At 41.3% G+C, this 17,790-nt stretch overlaps 2 protein-coding genes across 6 annotated transcripts in view; both read left to right on the plus strand.

Annotated features, from left to right (window-relative positions):
• The first annotated feature begins 510 nt into the window (after positions 1-510).
• Positions 511-7,913, plus strand: eno1a (enolase 1a, (alpha)). 4 transcript variants are annotated; one of them, XM_028409540.1, is made up of 12 exons: positions 511-657; positions 2,495-2,589; positions 4,275-4,370; positions 4,524-4,582; positions 5,296-5,365; positions 5,498-5,631; positions 5,755-5,977; positions 6,388-6,585; positions 6,748-6,949; positions 7,038-7,146; positions 7,227-7,285; positions 7,394-7,913. In XM_028409540.1, exons 2-12 carry the CDS (start codon positions 2,505-2,507, stop codon positions 7,455-7,457), a joined length of 1,299 nt encoding a protein of 432 aa, XP_028265341.1. In that variant the 5' UTR covers positions 511-657; positions 2,495-2,504; the 3' UTR covers positions 7,458-7,913. The 4 variants fall into 4 exon arrangements, with proteins under 4 accessions (XP_028265341.1, XP_028265342.1, XP_028265343.1 ...); XM_028409541.1 differs by lacking the exon at positions 4,524-4,582 and adding an exon at positions 4,858-4,916; XM_028409542.1 differs by lacking the exon at positions 511-657 and adding an exon at positions 2,280-2,432.
• Positions 7,914-9,808: 1,895 nt separating this feature from the next.
• rerea (arginine-glutamic acid dipeptide (RE) repeats a) overlaps positions 9,809-17,790 on the plus strand; it is a 112,184-nt gene continuing 104,202 nt past the window's right edge. The window contains exon 1 of one of the 2 annotated variants that reach the window (XM_028408868.1): positions 9,809-9,941. The gene's annotated coding sequence lies outside the window, so the exon portion shown is untranslated. The remainder of the gene's footprint in view (positions 9,942-17,790) is intronic. The other variant, XM_028408866.1, reaches the window with a different exon arrangement.

Below are 17,790 nucleotides of genomic sequence, written 5' to 3' on the forward strand. Positions count from 1 at the left end.
TGCAAACTGCAGCATTTATAGTAATGACACTATTTGAAATCTGTTATATTTGCACTTATTTTATGTATAGACCATGACTAACTGCTGCGTGTGTGTCATCATCTTGTTAAAAAACCCGCACACCTTCTTATTTCCATTCATTTTTATGGACTTGGTGATGTGAAGAGGAAAGCCATTGCCAGGAAACGTGACCACAAGTGACATGTGACTAACTACGAAACACTGCAACGGAGACCCTGCCTGCTTCTCTGCACGTACTCATCTCTGCGTCACCTTTCCGCATTTCCTGCTTCATTCTTCCTACCACACCAACCAACCACCAAAGAATACATTTCCCAAAATCCACCGCGCCTGAAGGCATCAGTTCTCTCTCTGTATGTGCTGAATAAACGTGACGTGACTGCTAAAGTACAAATTCCGCATCCCATCCCTGTGCTTTCAGGAAGGTCTGCTGGTCTGACTCCTGATGGTGAACGTGCATCCTTCCTCGCAATCCTCTGCCTCGTGAGACATTTTCAGCCAATAGCGTGTCGCGCTGCTCCGTTCCTTCCTGGTTCCGTCCACATATCATCGCGCCCGGAGCGTCACGAGCGCCTTCTCTGCCTGCCCGCACGAGAGAGAGACAGTACCGTCCTTGCACACAGTTAGGCCGGAAAGGTAACGTGTATGTCCTTATTTCTGCTTTTTGTGTCCCCACAATCCTAATAGGACACGAATTATTAATATTTAATAGTCATATTTTACTGTATTCTGTTTTTAAACTACTTTTCATGTTTTATAACTGTCTGCATGTTTTTTTTTCATCCTGGGCGACAACCTTGAAGTCCTTGCGTTTGCTAACACTTATTTTCAGATTTTTATAAACACCGTTTAAACTGATGGTTTTGAGGCTTCGCAGGATGGTGTAGTTTGTAGCCCAGCGTCTATTTTTAAACCAGGCCGTCAGCTGGCGAGATGTCTGTCCATTTAGAGCTGCAGTGTGTTGGTGGGGGAGGTTGAAAAGGGGCGTCAAATTGCAAGTCCATCTTACAGCATAGACAGTCTTTATCATTAGTTAAAAAGAGCCACCATTACTGTCCTTTCAGCCTCAAAGATCATGCTGGCATGTGTCAAACACTGTCACAGCTCAGAGTGGAACAGAGGCTGAGCTACCAGTTGCTCAGGAGGTGTGTCCTCTGAGGAAGGGAAAATCACTGTGTTGCAAGACTGCACAAGCAGTCATTTCTGTAACAGCTAACAGGCTACAAGACTGTTAGCTGCAGACACTGAGTTCTTTTAAACCATTTTTAAAACTACTGTTTTTATGAATGTTCATCAAAAATCATTATTTATACACAGTAATGACTTTCTTGTTGATCCTTATGAAGGCCAATATGGGGTTAATCCTTATATGCTTCTACAATGCTTTCTAAACATATCAAGTATCAATCCTCTTATTTATTTATCTGTGGGTGCCATTTTGTGCTGCCTGCCTGCTTACCTGCTGTTATTTGCAATGAACTGGCACAACATAATTATAGTATGTAATAATCTGCTGATTACTTACATAGTTTGGTATTTAAAATGTTGGGTAATTTAAAAAAAAATAATAGAGGTATCCTTCAGCATATTCTGTCAAAAAGGTTACGAGAGGATCACAAATAAACCTGACTTGACTTTAAAAAGAGGGTCGATAGCTAACCCTAAAAAACGTTTTAATATTTCCATTTAGCTTTGTGTGTGTGTGTAGCCCATGGCAAGTTTCCAATGAAAGGTTTCAGGACAGTAGATTTTCCATTGGTTCTGATGTAGTTGCACTCTAGCATTGTTTTATAGGCTCTGCTCGGTCAGATGTTCAGAGTGGGTAGATGAGCAAGGCAGTCCAGAGATTCAGGGCAGTTTGATAAAACAAATGAAAATCTATAGTGCTGCGGGCGTCATTGCCAGACAGTCTGGATCAGCTAAAACCTCTTTGACCTCAACTGCAGAAATTCCAAGAGATAACAAAGCCTCCATGAGATTAGACCACTACTCAGGCCTGTAACACCTATCAGTACAGTGATGCTTGAACAAAAGGAGGCTAAGCGTGTATTGTGTGAAGTCACTCACTCACTGTTACAGTCAAAGCTGCTATCAAGAGTTGTTACGTAATTCTGTGACCATTGTGCAAGTATTTTGTAATCTGTATTTTTTTTGTTTCTGTAGCAGAAGCCCCTCCTCTCTGCTACTAATATCTCTGCCACCCTGGCCAGCTCATTTCAGTCAGTTCAGGGGGTGTGGACAGCCAATATATATATGTTTCAATGAGAATATCCATTAGATGATTTGCAGCGTTGACTCCAAACTCCATCTCTAGATTAAATTACTTTTACTGAGAGTGCGTCGCTGAGTTGTATTTTATATTTTTTTGCCTGCTCACTGCTTTGGCTCAGAGCTGTACCTTACTTACTTCAGTAAGTAACACTGCAGAACAACATTATTAGTGACACACGCTTACCTGTTGTTTCACCTGCAGATCCAGAACCATGTCCATCCTGAAGATCCACGCTCGTGAGATTTTTGACTCCCGTGGTAACCCCACTGTGGAGGTTGACCTGTACACCAAAAAAGGTACTGTATAGCATTTTCATGTACTACTTTTTGTGTGGGTACCATCTGTATCTGCCCATCTTAGATGATGGTCTTTTCATTTATTAAAGTAATTAACTTCATATAAAGAGAAACAGTTGCTTCAGATTTTCATTTAAAAAACACAACTCAAAATTTTAGACTTAAAAGTAACATTTTGGAAATAGATGGTAGGACCCTTTTAAACTGTGGATTAGGACAGTCAAACCTCTGCCCTGTAGTGTTCCAGCTCCTGGCCTAGAGTGGGTCAGATGATATGAATGTGTGGAAATAGCTTCTGTAATCTCATACTGTCTCTGTTACTGTAATGGTTCCTGTTTTGGAGTACAGATGGGTCATACAGTAGAGGCTTCTAGCAAATCTGCAAGTTGGACCCTTCATGTTTCCTGCTTGGCATACATGTCAGACAAATTAAATGTGCCTTTGCCTTATTGTGTGCTAGTTTACACAATGACGCCGTGGAGTACAATATACCTAAATGCTGCATTGTTTAACACATACGCCTAAGGTTGCCATCAATTTATCCAATTAAGTAATGGCCTGACAGCATTTGAAGTTTTTTTGGCAGGCTTTTCATTTCTGAGAGCTAAAACAAAGGAGTGGTTCAACCCAATGAAATGCTCCGGGACTGTTAATGAAGCAACCTGAATGACCAATGACATGGAAGTGAGTGACACGGCTATACTGTCTACAAAATGTTGGCTGGAAATCACACTCTTCTGTAGCCCTGCGGTCTTTTCATTGGTTTTGGATTCATTGGTTTGCAAAACGCTTCAGTTCACTGTAAACGGCACCTTCTTTCTTTCTTAGATTCCTTTTTAAGTTGACCAGACTTGTTTTACCATCACTAACAGCACAGACCACAGAGAGTGTGCTGCACACAGAGCTCATCTGCCATTGTTATTGTGCTGTGTGTGTCTGTTACATAACCAGCTTCAGACACACTAGAAAACCTACTACGAATTATGTAACTTCAGCAACCCTGGTGACCTAAAGATACAATTAAATTTACAGCCTTCTCTATTCTGTACAAGGGAAGCTTTTAGTGCAAAAAGGGAGATTAATATTTTGAGTGTACTAAGAACAGATGTAATCAGACCAGATATGGTGTGAAAGATTGATTTTTAGGCTGATGAAGAGCTGCCATCATCCCCCAGCTGCAGCCAGGTGATGTCTTGATGCAGATGGTTTGTTAAGACTGAACACAGAGCCTAGACAGGAGCAGTGTTCTCTTGCTCTAAGCCATAAATCCCCTCAGGCTCGCAACACCCTGCTGCCCCACTGAGCAAAATCAATAGCTTTTTTTTGCCCGGCACCACCAATTTTTCCTCACTTGGGTGCATCCAAAATGGCTATCCTCTTATGTGTGGGTGTGGTTTGGCATCTCCTGACAGATGCCCTGCACATGCTCAGTTGTTAGCCTGTCCTCTCCTGTTACATCACAGCCTTCTGGAGCACAGTCAGTGCCCCTTTCTCTCAACATGGAGCAGATGTTTGAATATAAAGCAACTTCTCTTGCACTTAATGTCCAATCACATAATATTTTGTGTGCAGATTCTACAATAAACTAATCAGAACGAGGTATCTTACTGTAGTCACCTCTTGTATTTCTTGGGCATGATTCAGCACCTTGAAATAAGAAAAGCAAAATGTCCTCCGTCTCCAAGGTCTTTTCAGAGCTGCAGTCCCCAGCGGTGCTTCCACAGGAATCTATGAGGCTCTGGAGCTCCGTGACAATGACAAAACACGTTACATGGGCAAAGGTAGGACTCTTAAAAATCAATCCCCCTTCTTTACTGGATGCTTCTGTCCCTATGCAGTCTTTCATGTCATTTCAGCACTGTCATACATTCTGCTTTCTGTCCTCATCTCTTACTTTTATTTCCAATTCCTGCATATCTCTTTCCCCCTATTAGGAGTCAAAAGAGCAGTTAAATATATAAATGAATTCTTGGCCCCTGCATTATGTAACCAGGTAAATACAGTGTGGAGTAACAGGATGACTGTTTTACACGTTGCTGTGCACAGTAGCATGAAGAATGAGTTTGAGAACTAACCTTATCAGGCACTAACAGATGTTCACAGATCTAAAAAAAAAAGAATGAACGGCAAGATAATCAATGTTAAAATTATATTTTTAATAGATTACTTACACATGGTCATGTTCTGACCATCTGTGGTCATCTGTCTTGCCTGCTCTGCATGGTCCTCTTTTGTCTGGGTCAGTCATGGTCTGCTTGTCCCTTGCAGGTGTCTCAAAAGCAGTTGATCATATCAATAAAACAATTGCACCTGCACTGGTTAGCAAGGTAGGACCATTTATTGTTTGACTAATTATTACTTGTGTAAAAAGAAAAAAAAACGCAGTTTCTTTAATGTATTCTGATTACATGTCAAGAGATAAATATAAAATTGTTCAGTATGATATTAGCAGCAGGAAAATTTCAAATAATATAATTGTAATTACATGAAGCAGTCATTTTTGCTAAATATTTTAAGTTTTACCTTATATTACCTGCAGTTATAAAAATTATGCTAAATTGACCAATTTTTGGATCAGTTCTAACATGCTGTGACTACTCTTAACTTTATTGAAGTGTGTTTGTCTGAACTAACAAGTTTAATTTAACTATATGATCTTTTATTTTCTCATGTAGAGTATAACATTTTGTGCTCTGTCTAATCCAGGATGTGAGTGTTCTGGAGCAGGAGAAGATCGACAAGCTGATGCTGGACATGGATGGCACAGAAAACAAGTGTAAGTATTTTTCAGATGTTTACAATGGTATATATATAGATATAGTATTAAGGAGTATTTGTGTCTGTCTAACAATCTCATATTTGAGAGTGCATTGTATGCAATATTTTAAATATTTGCATCTCCCTTCAGCTAAGTTTGGTGCTAATGCCATTCTGGGCGTCTCCCTGGCTGTGTGCAAGGCTGGTGCTGCAGAGAAGGGCGTTCCCCTCTACCGCCACATTGCTGACCTGGCTGGCAACCCTGAAGTCATTCTTCCAGTCCCTGTGAGCATAACAGTGCAATTACTCAAGTGATGTACCACAAGCTCTTAGTGGACAGTAATGTATGAATCCAAACTTCATTATACTCCTGGTTCCATTAGACTAAAAACTGATCCTCCTCTTCAGGCTTTCAACGTCATCAACGGCGGCTCCCATGCAGGCAACAAGCTGGCCATGCAGGAATTCATGATCCTGCCTGTTGGAGCCAGCAGCTTCAAGGAGGCCATGCGTATTGGTGCTGAGGTTTACCACAACCTGAAGAATGTCATCAAAGAGAAATATGGCAAGGATGCCACCAATGTAGGAGATGAGGGTGGCTTCGCCCCCAACATCCTAGAGAACAAAGAAGGTGTGTGAAATATTCAGAAAGCTGTAACTACTGTTCAAAGGATTGATAAGAAGGCAACAAAGTGAAGTTGCAGCCGAGTCAGCTTTTTAGGAATCATTTATAGAGTATAGATGGTTTAACTAGTCCAAAGGGATTGTTTTGAAATGCAGAACATTCTGAGACCTTCCAAGAAGTACTCGACTTATCACGTCACTCTTGGGACTCATATATGGTTTCTATATTAAGGTCTCGAGTCAGTACTGAATGCATAGACTGCCAGCCTGTGACTCCTGTGTCAGGTCAACATGCTGAAATGGCAAATGCCCCAGTGGTGCAGGGTTTTCATGGAAGCCCCTGCTTGTGAAAATGAATGTTTTGATTGGATTGACTAGTAGCATAATTTTTACTGTGGTGTGTTGTGTTTGTGTCAGCTCTGGAGCTTCTGAAGAATGCCATTGCCAAGGCTGGCTACACTGATAAGATTGTAATTGGCATGGACGTAGCTGCCTCTGAGTTCTTCAAGGGTGGCAAGTACGACCTGGACTTCAAGTCTCCTGATGACTCTAGCCGCTACATTTCTGGTGATCAGTTGGGTGATCTCTACAAAAGCTTTATTAAAGATTACCCTGGTGAGTGTTTAACCAGATACTGTTTTCTTTACAGCCTATTTACTCTTTGCAGGAAAAAGCTTGTTTGTGCTGCCCTCAAGTGTCTAAAAATGTGATTGCAGATGTAAGGTCTGTTCTTGCTTTACGAATATATGAAACATTACTTTCTTCGTCTCCAAACAGTGGTGTCCATTGAGGACCCTTTCGACCAGGATGACTGGGAGGCATGGACCAAATTCACAGCCACCACCAGCATCCAGGTAGTGGGTGATGATCTCACTGTCACCAACCCTAAACGTATTGCCAAGGGTGTGGCCGAAAAAGCTTGCAACTGCCTGTTGCTTAAAGTCAACCAGATCGGCTCAGTCACAGAGTCACTGCAGGCGTGAGTGTCCACAGCACAAGGAAATAAAGGTTCACAGCATATAAAGGTTCTGCTGACTAATAGATTTTACATTTTTATTTTCTTTTAGCTGCAAAATGGCCCAGAGCAACGGCTGGGGTGTCATGGTTAGCCATCGCTCTGGAGAGACAGAGGACACCTTCATTGCTGACCTTGTTGTTGGCCTCTGCACTGGACAGGTAATGTCTTGACATGCAAATAGGTGTCACTTTTGAATACAGATATATATACCTCATGTGTCATTGAATTCCTTTTCCAGATCAAGACAGGTGCCCCCTGCCGGTCTGAGCGTTTGGCCAAGTACAACCAGCTGCTCAGGTGAGTTTTCTCCACAGACATTCAAATTATTTCTGATGGCTGAAAAAAGCCTGATCACACATTGACAGGTGATCTAATCTTTAACCTACTGTCATCCCTTTCTGTCAGGATTGAAGAGGAGCTTGGTGACAAGGCCCGTTTTGCCGGCCAGAACTTCAGGCACCCCATCTGAGGTGGCTCTCTCCTCCGGGCCTCTGTGTGTTCATTGCTCATAAATAACCCCCACACATATATGCCACGCTAGGTTGCCTACCCCGTCTGGAGAGAAGAGTGAGAGCACACCGCTGAAATCCAAGGTCCAAGTCTGTGGTCCGTGGCATAGAGGAGCAACAGTATGTCGTTGGCCAGCCACAGCTCAGCTCATCCCCAAACTATGCTTTAGCAATAGTGTCTGTAGTGTCCCGTGTTTGTGTCTTTGTGTAACTGTGTGAGAGATTTTTGTGTTGAGCTTCTTGTGAGTTGTAGTGATTCTGGTCCTCTACTGAATTTATGAGCTACTGTACCTTTAGTAAGGCTCTGCCTCAAGCAGTGGTTAGAGTACTGTATGTGCAATGTGTCGCATCTGACAAGGTCTTGTGTTGCTGTAAGCGTTGGCAGAAATATGAAATAAATAATATAGTTTGAAATATCCTGTGTTTTCTTTTTGTCTTTCAGTTATGTGTCAGACACTCAAATGACAAACATGAGATAGATATAAGTGAGAGTGACTCCAGTAAAGGGCCTCTTCCATAGTAACTACTGCCTCTGTGTGATGTAATACGAGAGCCACCAAGAGGCAGAAACTTGAGATCCATGCTGTGGAACACTATCCCCCCCACCCTGGGTTAAAGAATCCAGACGCTGTAGGCGAGCTCTTTCTCTACTCAGCCACACCATAATAAAAGAGGGTCTGTTCACCGGTGGTATGGTACCACAAAGGCCTGCCAGCTGGGTCTGTGCCACACCAATTTACTTTGAGCCCTGTCTGAACCTGCCTCCATAGTTTATTTGTCACAAAGTGGACGTGTTACAAATCACTGGTTCAAAGGCACTCCCTATCACACATGTTGGACTCTATAAATGCCAGCTGCTGTGGATTTTACTTAACAACAAGACTCTGTCTCCTCCTAAATATTTTATGCAGCTGAATCCTCAAATAAAGTAAATCTGGGTGCCTTGTTAATTGATATTACAGAGAGGGACTGCAATGCTCAAATTCTTCCCTTTGAGACCTACGCCATCTAGTGATGACAGCCAGGCACTGCAATTTCCTTACACCACTTGTAGACAGGAAATAAGCAGCCTGGCGTCCAATGACATCTGAAAGTTTATTAAATGCAACCTCATCAAAATATTTTAGTATATTGCGTTTGCAAAGATATTTATTGAAGTCCTGTAATCTGTTTACCAGCTGAATAAAAAAAAAGATAAAAATTAAACCTGGTATTTTTCAACCAGGATAGAAACATAACAACAAGCTCTTCACACACACAGACTTGTAATATTGATATATTTTCTACTTCATCGTTGTTCTGTAAAAGATATTTTTAGGATTTTAGTTTAAATGGTTTTACTGTTGAAGCTACAAAACTACATCATGTCTTTTATTCGGATCAAGCTATCGATCCACTGGATAATCTAACATGAATTATCCCTCGTATCTGCCATGATGTTGGCAATACATGCACGTTTTTTTGTGTTTAATGTCATCATTGTGGATAACTATAATTTATTGTATGATTTTAAATCTTTGTTTTTTCATATTAGATTTACTTAGATGTACTCCTATATAACTCCTTTACATTATTATATATATATATATATATATATATATATATATATATATATATATCTTCTCATGCTGCTCCTAATTATCCTTAACACTTGAATATTTTTAATGTTTATGTTTATTTTCCTACTGTTTTGTTCTATTCTATTCTATGCTAGTCTAGTCTACTCTTCTTCCATTTTATTCAGTAGTTTACAGTAAAGTTATAAACAATATACTCTGTTTTGTGCATGTGTGTGTATAAACGTTTATTTACTGTATTTGCTGTATTTATTTTCACATTTCTTGAATAATGTGCTGCAGTAACAACCTAATTTCCCTTTGGGGATTAATAAAGTTAATCTAAATCCTAATCTTAATCTTAATATTATTTCCTGTCTATTGAATCTCCTGACAGGACACACGTTGTGTTATTTTTTGTGTCCACAGACACAGTTCCCCTGGTTTTTAAGGTGTTGCTACAGAGCAGACATCCTGAGGACTCCCAGCGCTGCTGCATGTTCCCAGCTTTGGCCAGTGGGTGACGATATTTTACCGGTTGAACTTTGAGAACCCCCCAACTGTTCTCACCCCAAGATGAAGAAGGATGCTGTCATGCTGAGTGCCTCTCACACACACTAGTCTGAGCATCCCGGCAACGATTACTCCCTCTTTATTCTCAAGTCCATCATTTATGACAGCATTATATCAAACGTGGTCCGTTCCGTTATAGCTACATAAGACAAGATATACAGGTGGCACTGCAGCTGTTACTACACTGTGTAGTGGCGACACTTGGCTAACTAACGTTGGCTAATTGCCCCTACTGCTGCTGCTGCTGCTGCTATTGTTTGTTGTTGCAGCCTCTCATCAAACAAATCACAGATGTTGTAGATCAAGCCATTTAAGGTAAGTGCTGTGAGCAACAGTCAGCCTTCTTGTTTGCCTTTGACATTTATCAGTAAACGAGAAAGGAGTGAGTAATGTGAAGGAACAGTTTGTAAACGTTGGGCTGTGAACGCACATCCTTGCTTGCTTGCTAGCTAGCTATTTGGCTAATTTGCTTATTAGCGTCAGCTAGCTAGTTAGCTGATAGACTTGTTTGCCCCTTACTGTTGCTGGTTACCATGACCTAACGTTAGCGGCTAACAGCACTGACTAGCACTGATTGGGAATGCCAGGAAGGAGCTGTATAATGTCTGAATACAAACATCCCGTTGACACCGGTCAGCACTATGCACATGCAAAACAAACAACACGGTTCTATTATATCAAACGCTATGTGTTACTAATGTGCACGTAACGCTGCAGTTTTCCACAGTAAGCGTTTTCTCATTTACAATCACCCAGAGTAGTATCTGTATTCCGGGAAGTAGTCTGAGCCCATTCAGCTATTGTCATTAGCTCCAGTAGACGTTAGCTAGCGATGCTAACTTGCTGTCTTTGTGCGATAGACTTGTACACAATTATGGTTATTTAGCTTTCAGTTTGTGGCAATCTACGACTGTGGTCTGGGCTGTTTTTAAACAAAAGCTTCAACTGGCACACTCGTGTCGACTTCTTAAACAAACATCCAATGCTTGTTAACTCCTTACTGTAAAAAAAATGTCAACAAATACAGCCAGCAGAATTGGCAGTAAAACTTGCATCCCTGGCAGACTGAACACTTCAAATAGAAGTGAATATATGCAAGTAATGATATTTGCTGGGTTTATGCCTATATCAGTTTTCATTTTGGATAAGGTTTGTCAAAGTTATCACGCTCTGTAAATTTGAAAAATAAACTGTTCACTCAAAGAGAAATGTTGCATAATCTGCGCTCCAAGAATCAGATTCCAAGGATGCTCTATGCCCGTTTTAATGTCTGCCACTTAAAAGAAGAAGAAGCAGCAGCCATGAAAAAGCTGGTGATTTTATTTTTATTGCGTTTAAGTGCTTATGACTCACTCCTGACTTGTTCACTTTACTGGCTACATACTTCTGCACAATTGTGGACTTCACCATAACTAATGAATATACACTATGCAGAATGATCAAAGGATAAAAAACCATTTAGTTTGCTTTATAAATGCCAAGCTATTTTTAGTCCACTGAAAGAAAGTAACTTAATGGTGACAGCAAAGCCTGCATTCCCTCACTTGTCACAGTGCCACACTATTAGACTCTGTATGAGGAAATCTTAAATAAATAATATGACATGTTCAGCAACCCCGTTGTGTTGACTGTAAACAGCCTAACATGGACTGCTTGACTCTAAATGTTTATCCAGTCACAGTCAGCTCTTCAAGCCTGCTGAGTATGGCATGACATTGTAGTGAGAGAGGTCACTGAACTGAAAAACAATGTAATGTAATGTCTGAGAGACACTAATGTTTTGTAACACATGTCCAGAAATATTCAGTTTGGATTACTGCAACAATATTTTAAGTCAGTAAATAAGGCTGATTATGCATTTTTGTCTTATGTACCTTGAAGGACCTTCACACATTTAGATAGAGGAATGAGATGAGTTTAAGTGTTTCCTGTAGCCAGTAGCTTAGTAGTTGTGCTTTAGATTTTCTTAAACTACCACTTAGACTGTAAACATGCTTGCTTAGGGCACAGGTGGTCTGCCATTAAAAGCTATATGTTGATTGCTACTTTAGCACAAGTCTGACTGAGAAGCACCTTAATGTTTGGTTTATGGTTTTTGTACTAGCATTCTTTAGGTCCAGCCACGAGAATAATGTAAAATGGCCTAAAACAGAACATTTGTACTGTTTCCTTCTTTCATGCTATTTGCAGAGCTGGGAAGTGGTCAGGGTGTTTTATAGTGTTTCAATTTGAATGGGATCTCAAGAGCAGCAGTGGGTAAAATTACTTTGAGTCACATATCCAATGACACACCCTGTCCATTGAATGTTAATGGCTGTAGTAGTGGCAGAGTAATGATGAGAGTAAGTGTAATAACCCTGCTTTTTTCCCTTTAATGACTAATGTGTGTTTGAGTAATGCAGCTCCCTGTGAGTAATATGTGTCAAAGGCCAGACAATGTGGAGGAAAACCCCTTTCCTGTCACCTCTTTGTTGGATGATTTGTCAATACACATGCTCATGTAATTCACTGTTTACATGCTGCGCTCAAAAGGCATCTTGCTGTTTTTCACCTTGATGTCCTCACTGCTTCTTTTACTTCACCATGATTTGTCATGAAATATGATCCTCTATTATAATGCATACAGTGCATGTGGTCTCAGAGCTGCTTGATTCTGCACAACTGAAGCTTTTTGTTGCAGGACAGTGCTACAAGCTGTCATCATTGTAGCTAGCCTGTATTCTAAAGAAGGGACTTCACTTCCAGCAAGGCTATTGTGTTTCAAAGAAAGGTGATTAGGCTGATTTATTGTTTTACCCAAGGCTGCTTTACTCCAGGATTTCATATACAGTATGAAATGATGTTGGCAGGAGGTAAGCCATGAAGCATTTGCTTTTCAGAGCCAGAACAGGAAGTGATGTGTAATCAAGCATCTAGACATCACATTTGTATTCAGGAAGGTATCCTGCCTTGTATTTCTATTCTAATGACTGTGTATGCTTGCAGTGGACAATAAAAAGGCAAGTGAATAAACTGATTTAGCTTTTTTTCTATTACAGTGCTTGATATCAGTTTTCATTGCAAGATATCTGGGTGTTACATAGAAAATTAATGCTCCGAACAAAGGAGCAATGTTCGTTCAAAGACCTCTTGATGGGCCATTCAAGTGCTGTATATTCATTAAAAATAACAATCTGTCAGCACTTACTGACAGCATGCACAACAAGCCAAGCTCTTTTTTATTGTTCTCCGAAGATGTTTTTTCAGTTCCCGTGCCAAGAGCTGGGTAATTGGCTGTAGCAAAGCCTTGCATGTGTTGTTTTAAGATATTGGACTGACACGCACAGGGCACACTGGCAGAAATGAGGCAAGCACATTCACCCCCCCCCCCCTTCCTCCCTCTCCTCCTCTTCCTCCTCCTCTTGGCTTCTCCCAGCGAGTCAGAGGAGGAAAGATGCTAGATGTATTTTGTGTTCTTTGACAGCTTCCCTTCACCTCTCATAAGAGGAGATCCAAGCATGCTGCATCGTATCGTATCTTTGTTTGATTCAGGCCTAGCTCTGCAGCTCCACAATTGTGCCAAGGAGATAGTATCGGCAAACGGTGTTCGTGTTAACAATGTGAGCTGTCTCGCTACATGCTGCTGGTGGTATTTGATGTACTAGATGTGATCAAATCAGCTTTCCATGTGAGCCCAGCCATGGTGACGTTGTTCCCACTTCATCTTGCAAATGCTGTCTGTCTTATTGGCTTAGCCTGGGCATGGACTCATATCTTAGCTAATGAGGTTGGCACATTGTGTTTTGTGTTGTTGCCTGCCCCTTTGCATGTCTTGGGTAGAAAGAAATCTCTGCATTTTTCCCTTATTTAATTTTTTATGTTTCAGCTCACCACATTTTAGTGCCCTCTGTGCTTAATGGACATGACTGGTTGTACATAGTGTGTGGAAAATGGAAATGGATGTTCTTATTGCAAGAGATGTTATGATGATTACTTTTTTCTTTGCCTCTACAGTGTCCAGGAGTCTTGCATATTTTTGTATTTCTCATGCACCTCACTAATTAGTAAGAACACTATCTGTTCGGATGCAGGTGAATGATAAGTTATTAATAGCACTCACTCTATTACTGCGCCAAGACAAATTAATTCAAAGTGAAAATCAAAAATAAAAGTCAGCCATTTGCCATCTCGGTAAAAGAGGAAAATGAAATGGTGTAGGATCAGCTGGCTGGTCCCTGAGGAGAAGGAGAGAAAGAAGGGGGGTGGGAGATGAGGAGGAGGAGGAGGAGTGCTTCACTGCTGTGTGTCAGTGCTGATTAGGTAAGAGATTGCCTCATGTAATGACACGGCATGGCGCTAGTGGTGCAGAAACACAAACAATGCATACCAGTGTTTAACGGTGCACACCCCCTGCAGCTGCCTGCCTGAAGATGTTTATATAGACATATACACACACACTAGAATATTTCAACATCTTAGTCTAGTTTCAATGGAACACATTTATTCCACTCGGAAACCGATAGACCCCTTTCTCTGTGTGCTTTTTCTCTTTCTTCTGTAGCACAGATGAAACATGGAGGTGATTAAAGGAAGAGAGCACAATGGAGTCTCAGTTTTCAATTAGCAGTTACTATTGACAGCAATATTTTGCTGCGCAAATATAGCATATGGTTAAAAAGGCTACATAACCTGTCAATCCTTCTGCTCTGTTAAGCCCAAGTATAAGGGAACATGTCATATTCCGTTTCCACTGTTGATATATTAAGACCTATTATGTCCATGAATGTTATAGGGTGTATTCTAATCTCCAGCATGATGTATTCTTAGGTAATATAATAAGGAAGTTAAAAAAAACCTATGCAGACGTAATGAATAAGGTATGTGCTGCTTTGTAATGCTGTCCTTGATTAGCGAGTCTAAACCATGCAGTTGATTTAATTGATTCTTTTATAGAGAGATGTGCCAATAACAGCTGTCTATTGTGCAGACAGGTCTTTGTCGTCAATTTAAGTGACTGTAATGGCTTGTTATGTTGTGGTTTTTTTTTTTTTATCCGATACTGGAAAGCAGGACATTGATGTTTAACACTGCAGGACAAAGCAGATCATACATAGATTTGTTTAATGTGCTGGTTGTGCTTCAGGACACTGTGACAGTTAATGCACTGATGATATAATTTGTGTGCACAAGACAAATGCACACATTTGTGTAGACCTGGCTGCGACAGTTGTTTTAATGGAGACGGCACGCAAGTCAGTGGTGAGCTCAGGGTTTGTGCTGTTGTAAGGAAACAACCTTGATGACATTGTGGCTCTCTGCCCTCTTGTTCAAGAGGTGCTTCCTGTAAACTTGTGTCCTTGCTCGCCCTTGCAGGTTAGGCACACCTTTTGAGCCTGCTGAGCCTTCAGTTTAGATGCTGGGATCGACTGGGTTTAAGGATGGACATCTTGTCCCTGTACCCCAGTTCTTGCAGCCGGCACAGAGAAAATGAGTTCTGAGGATTGGGTTTAGATTTGCCACTGTAGCACTTCCACTCTGATACACTCTAGCTACCATCAGGGGAAGGTTGTCAGAGAGAGAGAGAGAGAGAAAACAGTGAAGCACAGCAGTGCTATCTAATAGATCAATTTGTAATAAATCTGTTGCCTCAAGCTGTTGTTGTTCGCTTCTACTCAGTAAAAGGTGTCTGCGTTTCTCAGGCAAGAAAATGCTTGTCAGGCCAGGCATACAGAGCTATCAGTGAATGAGAAGCGCCAAAAGCACAGTAAATCATTTTCTCTGTGCTCGTTTTACATAGGTTGAACAGATTGCTCTCCCATCAACACATTCCATTGGTCGAAAAGGGGGGAGTGTTAGTACCAATCAATAGGGCTGAGACCAGAAATAGGGAAGTAACGCTCCCCTCACATTAAATTTCCCCATTATCCAATATGAACTATTAATCATGATGAAGGAGCTATTGATTAGGCTATCGGCCAAGGTTGGGCAATTTATTTGCCAAGAGTCATTCCACAATGTGAGGATCTGCTGGAGAATCGCTCCTTGACGAAACCAAGGGGCAGAATTAAAATGGCTCCATTATTATGACAAAAGTTTGATCTTTAAGGTAACAAAAGAGCAGGCCTCTACAAAAACCACATGGGACCTCTCCTGCTCCTCCTCCACTAGCAGCCATATGGACCGTACTAATTGTGTTTTACGCCAACCATTTTTCGCCGATCCATTGGGGACTTGTGGAAGTGCTGTAGCTGTAATGTCACCAGCAGTGGGCTGGCTCATGAAAGTAACATTAGCGAGCAAGATGAGAAGACAGGAAGGCAATACACTGCAAGTCAACACAATTATTGATTTTATTCAAATGAAATCTCTGCTTCTCTGTTCTGATGCCTGTTCCCTTTAAAGTATTAAAGTATTCTATTATTTGTAGCTGCAGCATTCAGTTCAATCGAACACATGCACTTTGTCAACTAGTGAAATCTGATTCTAGGCATGATGCCAGCAAAGATATAAAAGGACTTGTTCTTGGATCCTGTTTGTCCCACTATACATTATAAATGTCTTGTTTCATTTCACATGGTTTTTCATGGAGGTGTTATTTATTCAGATTCTGGCCAGCTTTCATTGCAGAAAAATCATTCATCCATTTTTTTTGCGACAACACAAATGCTAAGGATTTGGATGTTGAATGTAAACGTGACGATATTTGCTTTGCCCTTCAGGCCATGGATCGGTAGCTAAGTGTTTGAAGTGCACGGTGTGGCTGAGGCCTATCACTGTGTGTTTTAACGTGTTTATAATATGCAATCATGAAAAGGGCACATCTATGGAAATTAGATCCTGAGAAGGAGGGGAGGGTCTTTGGAGTGAGAATGGTGGAGAGGAGGGAAAAAAAGGCGTGTGTGTTTCATTGTGTCCCCTCTAACAGTTTTCTTGTAATTATTGAAATTGATGTTTGCTGCGGAGCTGTAAATCTGCAAGATCTCCTGTTAATAAAGCGGCAGAGGCAGCCGAGCCGTTAGGCTGGGAAATAAAAGGCAATCAAGCCTCCAACATCCTGTCCCTCGCCCCAAAATGAAGCAGCAGAAATCCTAATTAACTCAGAGGATGAGCAGCTCTTACTACAGTGCTCGCCTAGTCGGTGCCAGAGTTAGCTGCTATACTCTAATGAAGATGCTCTGCTAGTCTCCCCCAACCTCTCTTTCTCTCTGTCTCTCCCCTCCCCTCCTTCTCTGCCTTCAAGGCTCAAGCCCTCTCTATCTGACTCTGTCTTGCCAGGAGTATTTTCCCCCCCTTAGCTCCTCTCCTGTCCCTCTCTACCTCCTCCTCCTCCCTGCCTAGTGTGCATGTGACGTTGTTGATGTGACCATTGCATTGATGAGAGTGAGAGAAGCTTTGTAGCCTGGAGGTGTCTGGAAGCCCTGCACAGGAAATCGGTGAGCTAGATGATGGCCTCTGTGATGGTTATTGCTGCTTATGTAAAGTGGTGTGTGAAAGAGAGAGATGGCATTGATCTCCTCCAATTGATTTCATAGATCATTTTTAAGATGACAATACAGTTGTCTTTCTCTGTCATCTTCAAGTGCCCCTTTTCAAATCAGCGATGTGGCAAATTACACCTGTCATCCGTCGCCCATATTCAGACAGCATTGTGTCATCCTTAGTGGAGTTGAAAGTTAGGTTAAATCTTGCTTGGCATTTAATTTTTCTATCTGTGTTTTTAAAATTGACACTCTGAAAGCCATTGGGCATGTGTTGCTGCTTTGATTTTAACCAAATCAAAGCACATTACTACACATTAAGATACCCTATGAGGTGTATCTTCTTGTTGTTCTGAAGGAGTGAGTGATCTTTGATTGTTTAAAACCTAAACTTGCCTTCCAGACAGCTGCTCCTCTCTATTTGCCTGTAAACTTGTCCTTTTCTTCTTTTGCTTTGTCTGTGGATGGCTGCAGAGCTCTTTTTTCTGTCCCCCAATACTCACTCTCCTCCAAAACCCCTTTGTAGTACCAAGCAGCCTCCAGGGATGAACAGACAAATAGAAGACAGCGACAGGTGAGACTCTGTCCCTCCATTCTCCCATCTATCTCTCTCCCCTGTGAGCACTCTGCCAGACAAGTTTCCAGGCACTCAAAAGCAGCAAATATACTCACTGTAGGATTCGCTGTCACTTAACCGAGCTGGGGCA

The sequence above is a fragment of the Parambassis ranga genome, chromosome 7 (genome assembly GCF_900634625.1).
Source record: "Parambassis ranga chromosome 7, fParRan2.1, whole genome shotgun sequence".
Classification (NCBI taxonomy): Eukaryota; Metazoa; Chordata; class Actinopteri; family Ambassidae; genus Parambassis; species Parambassis ranga.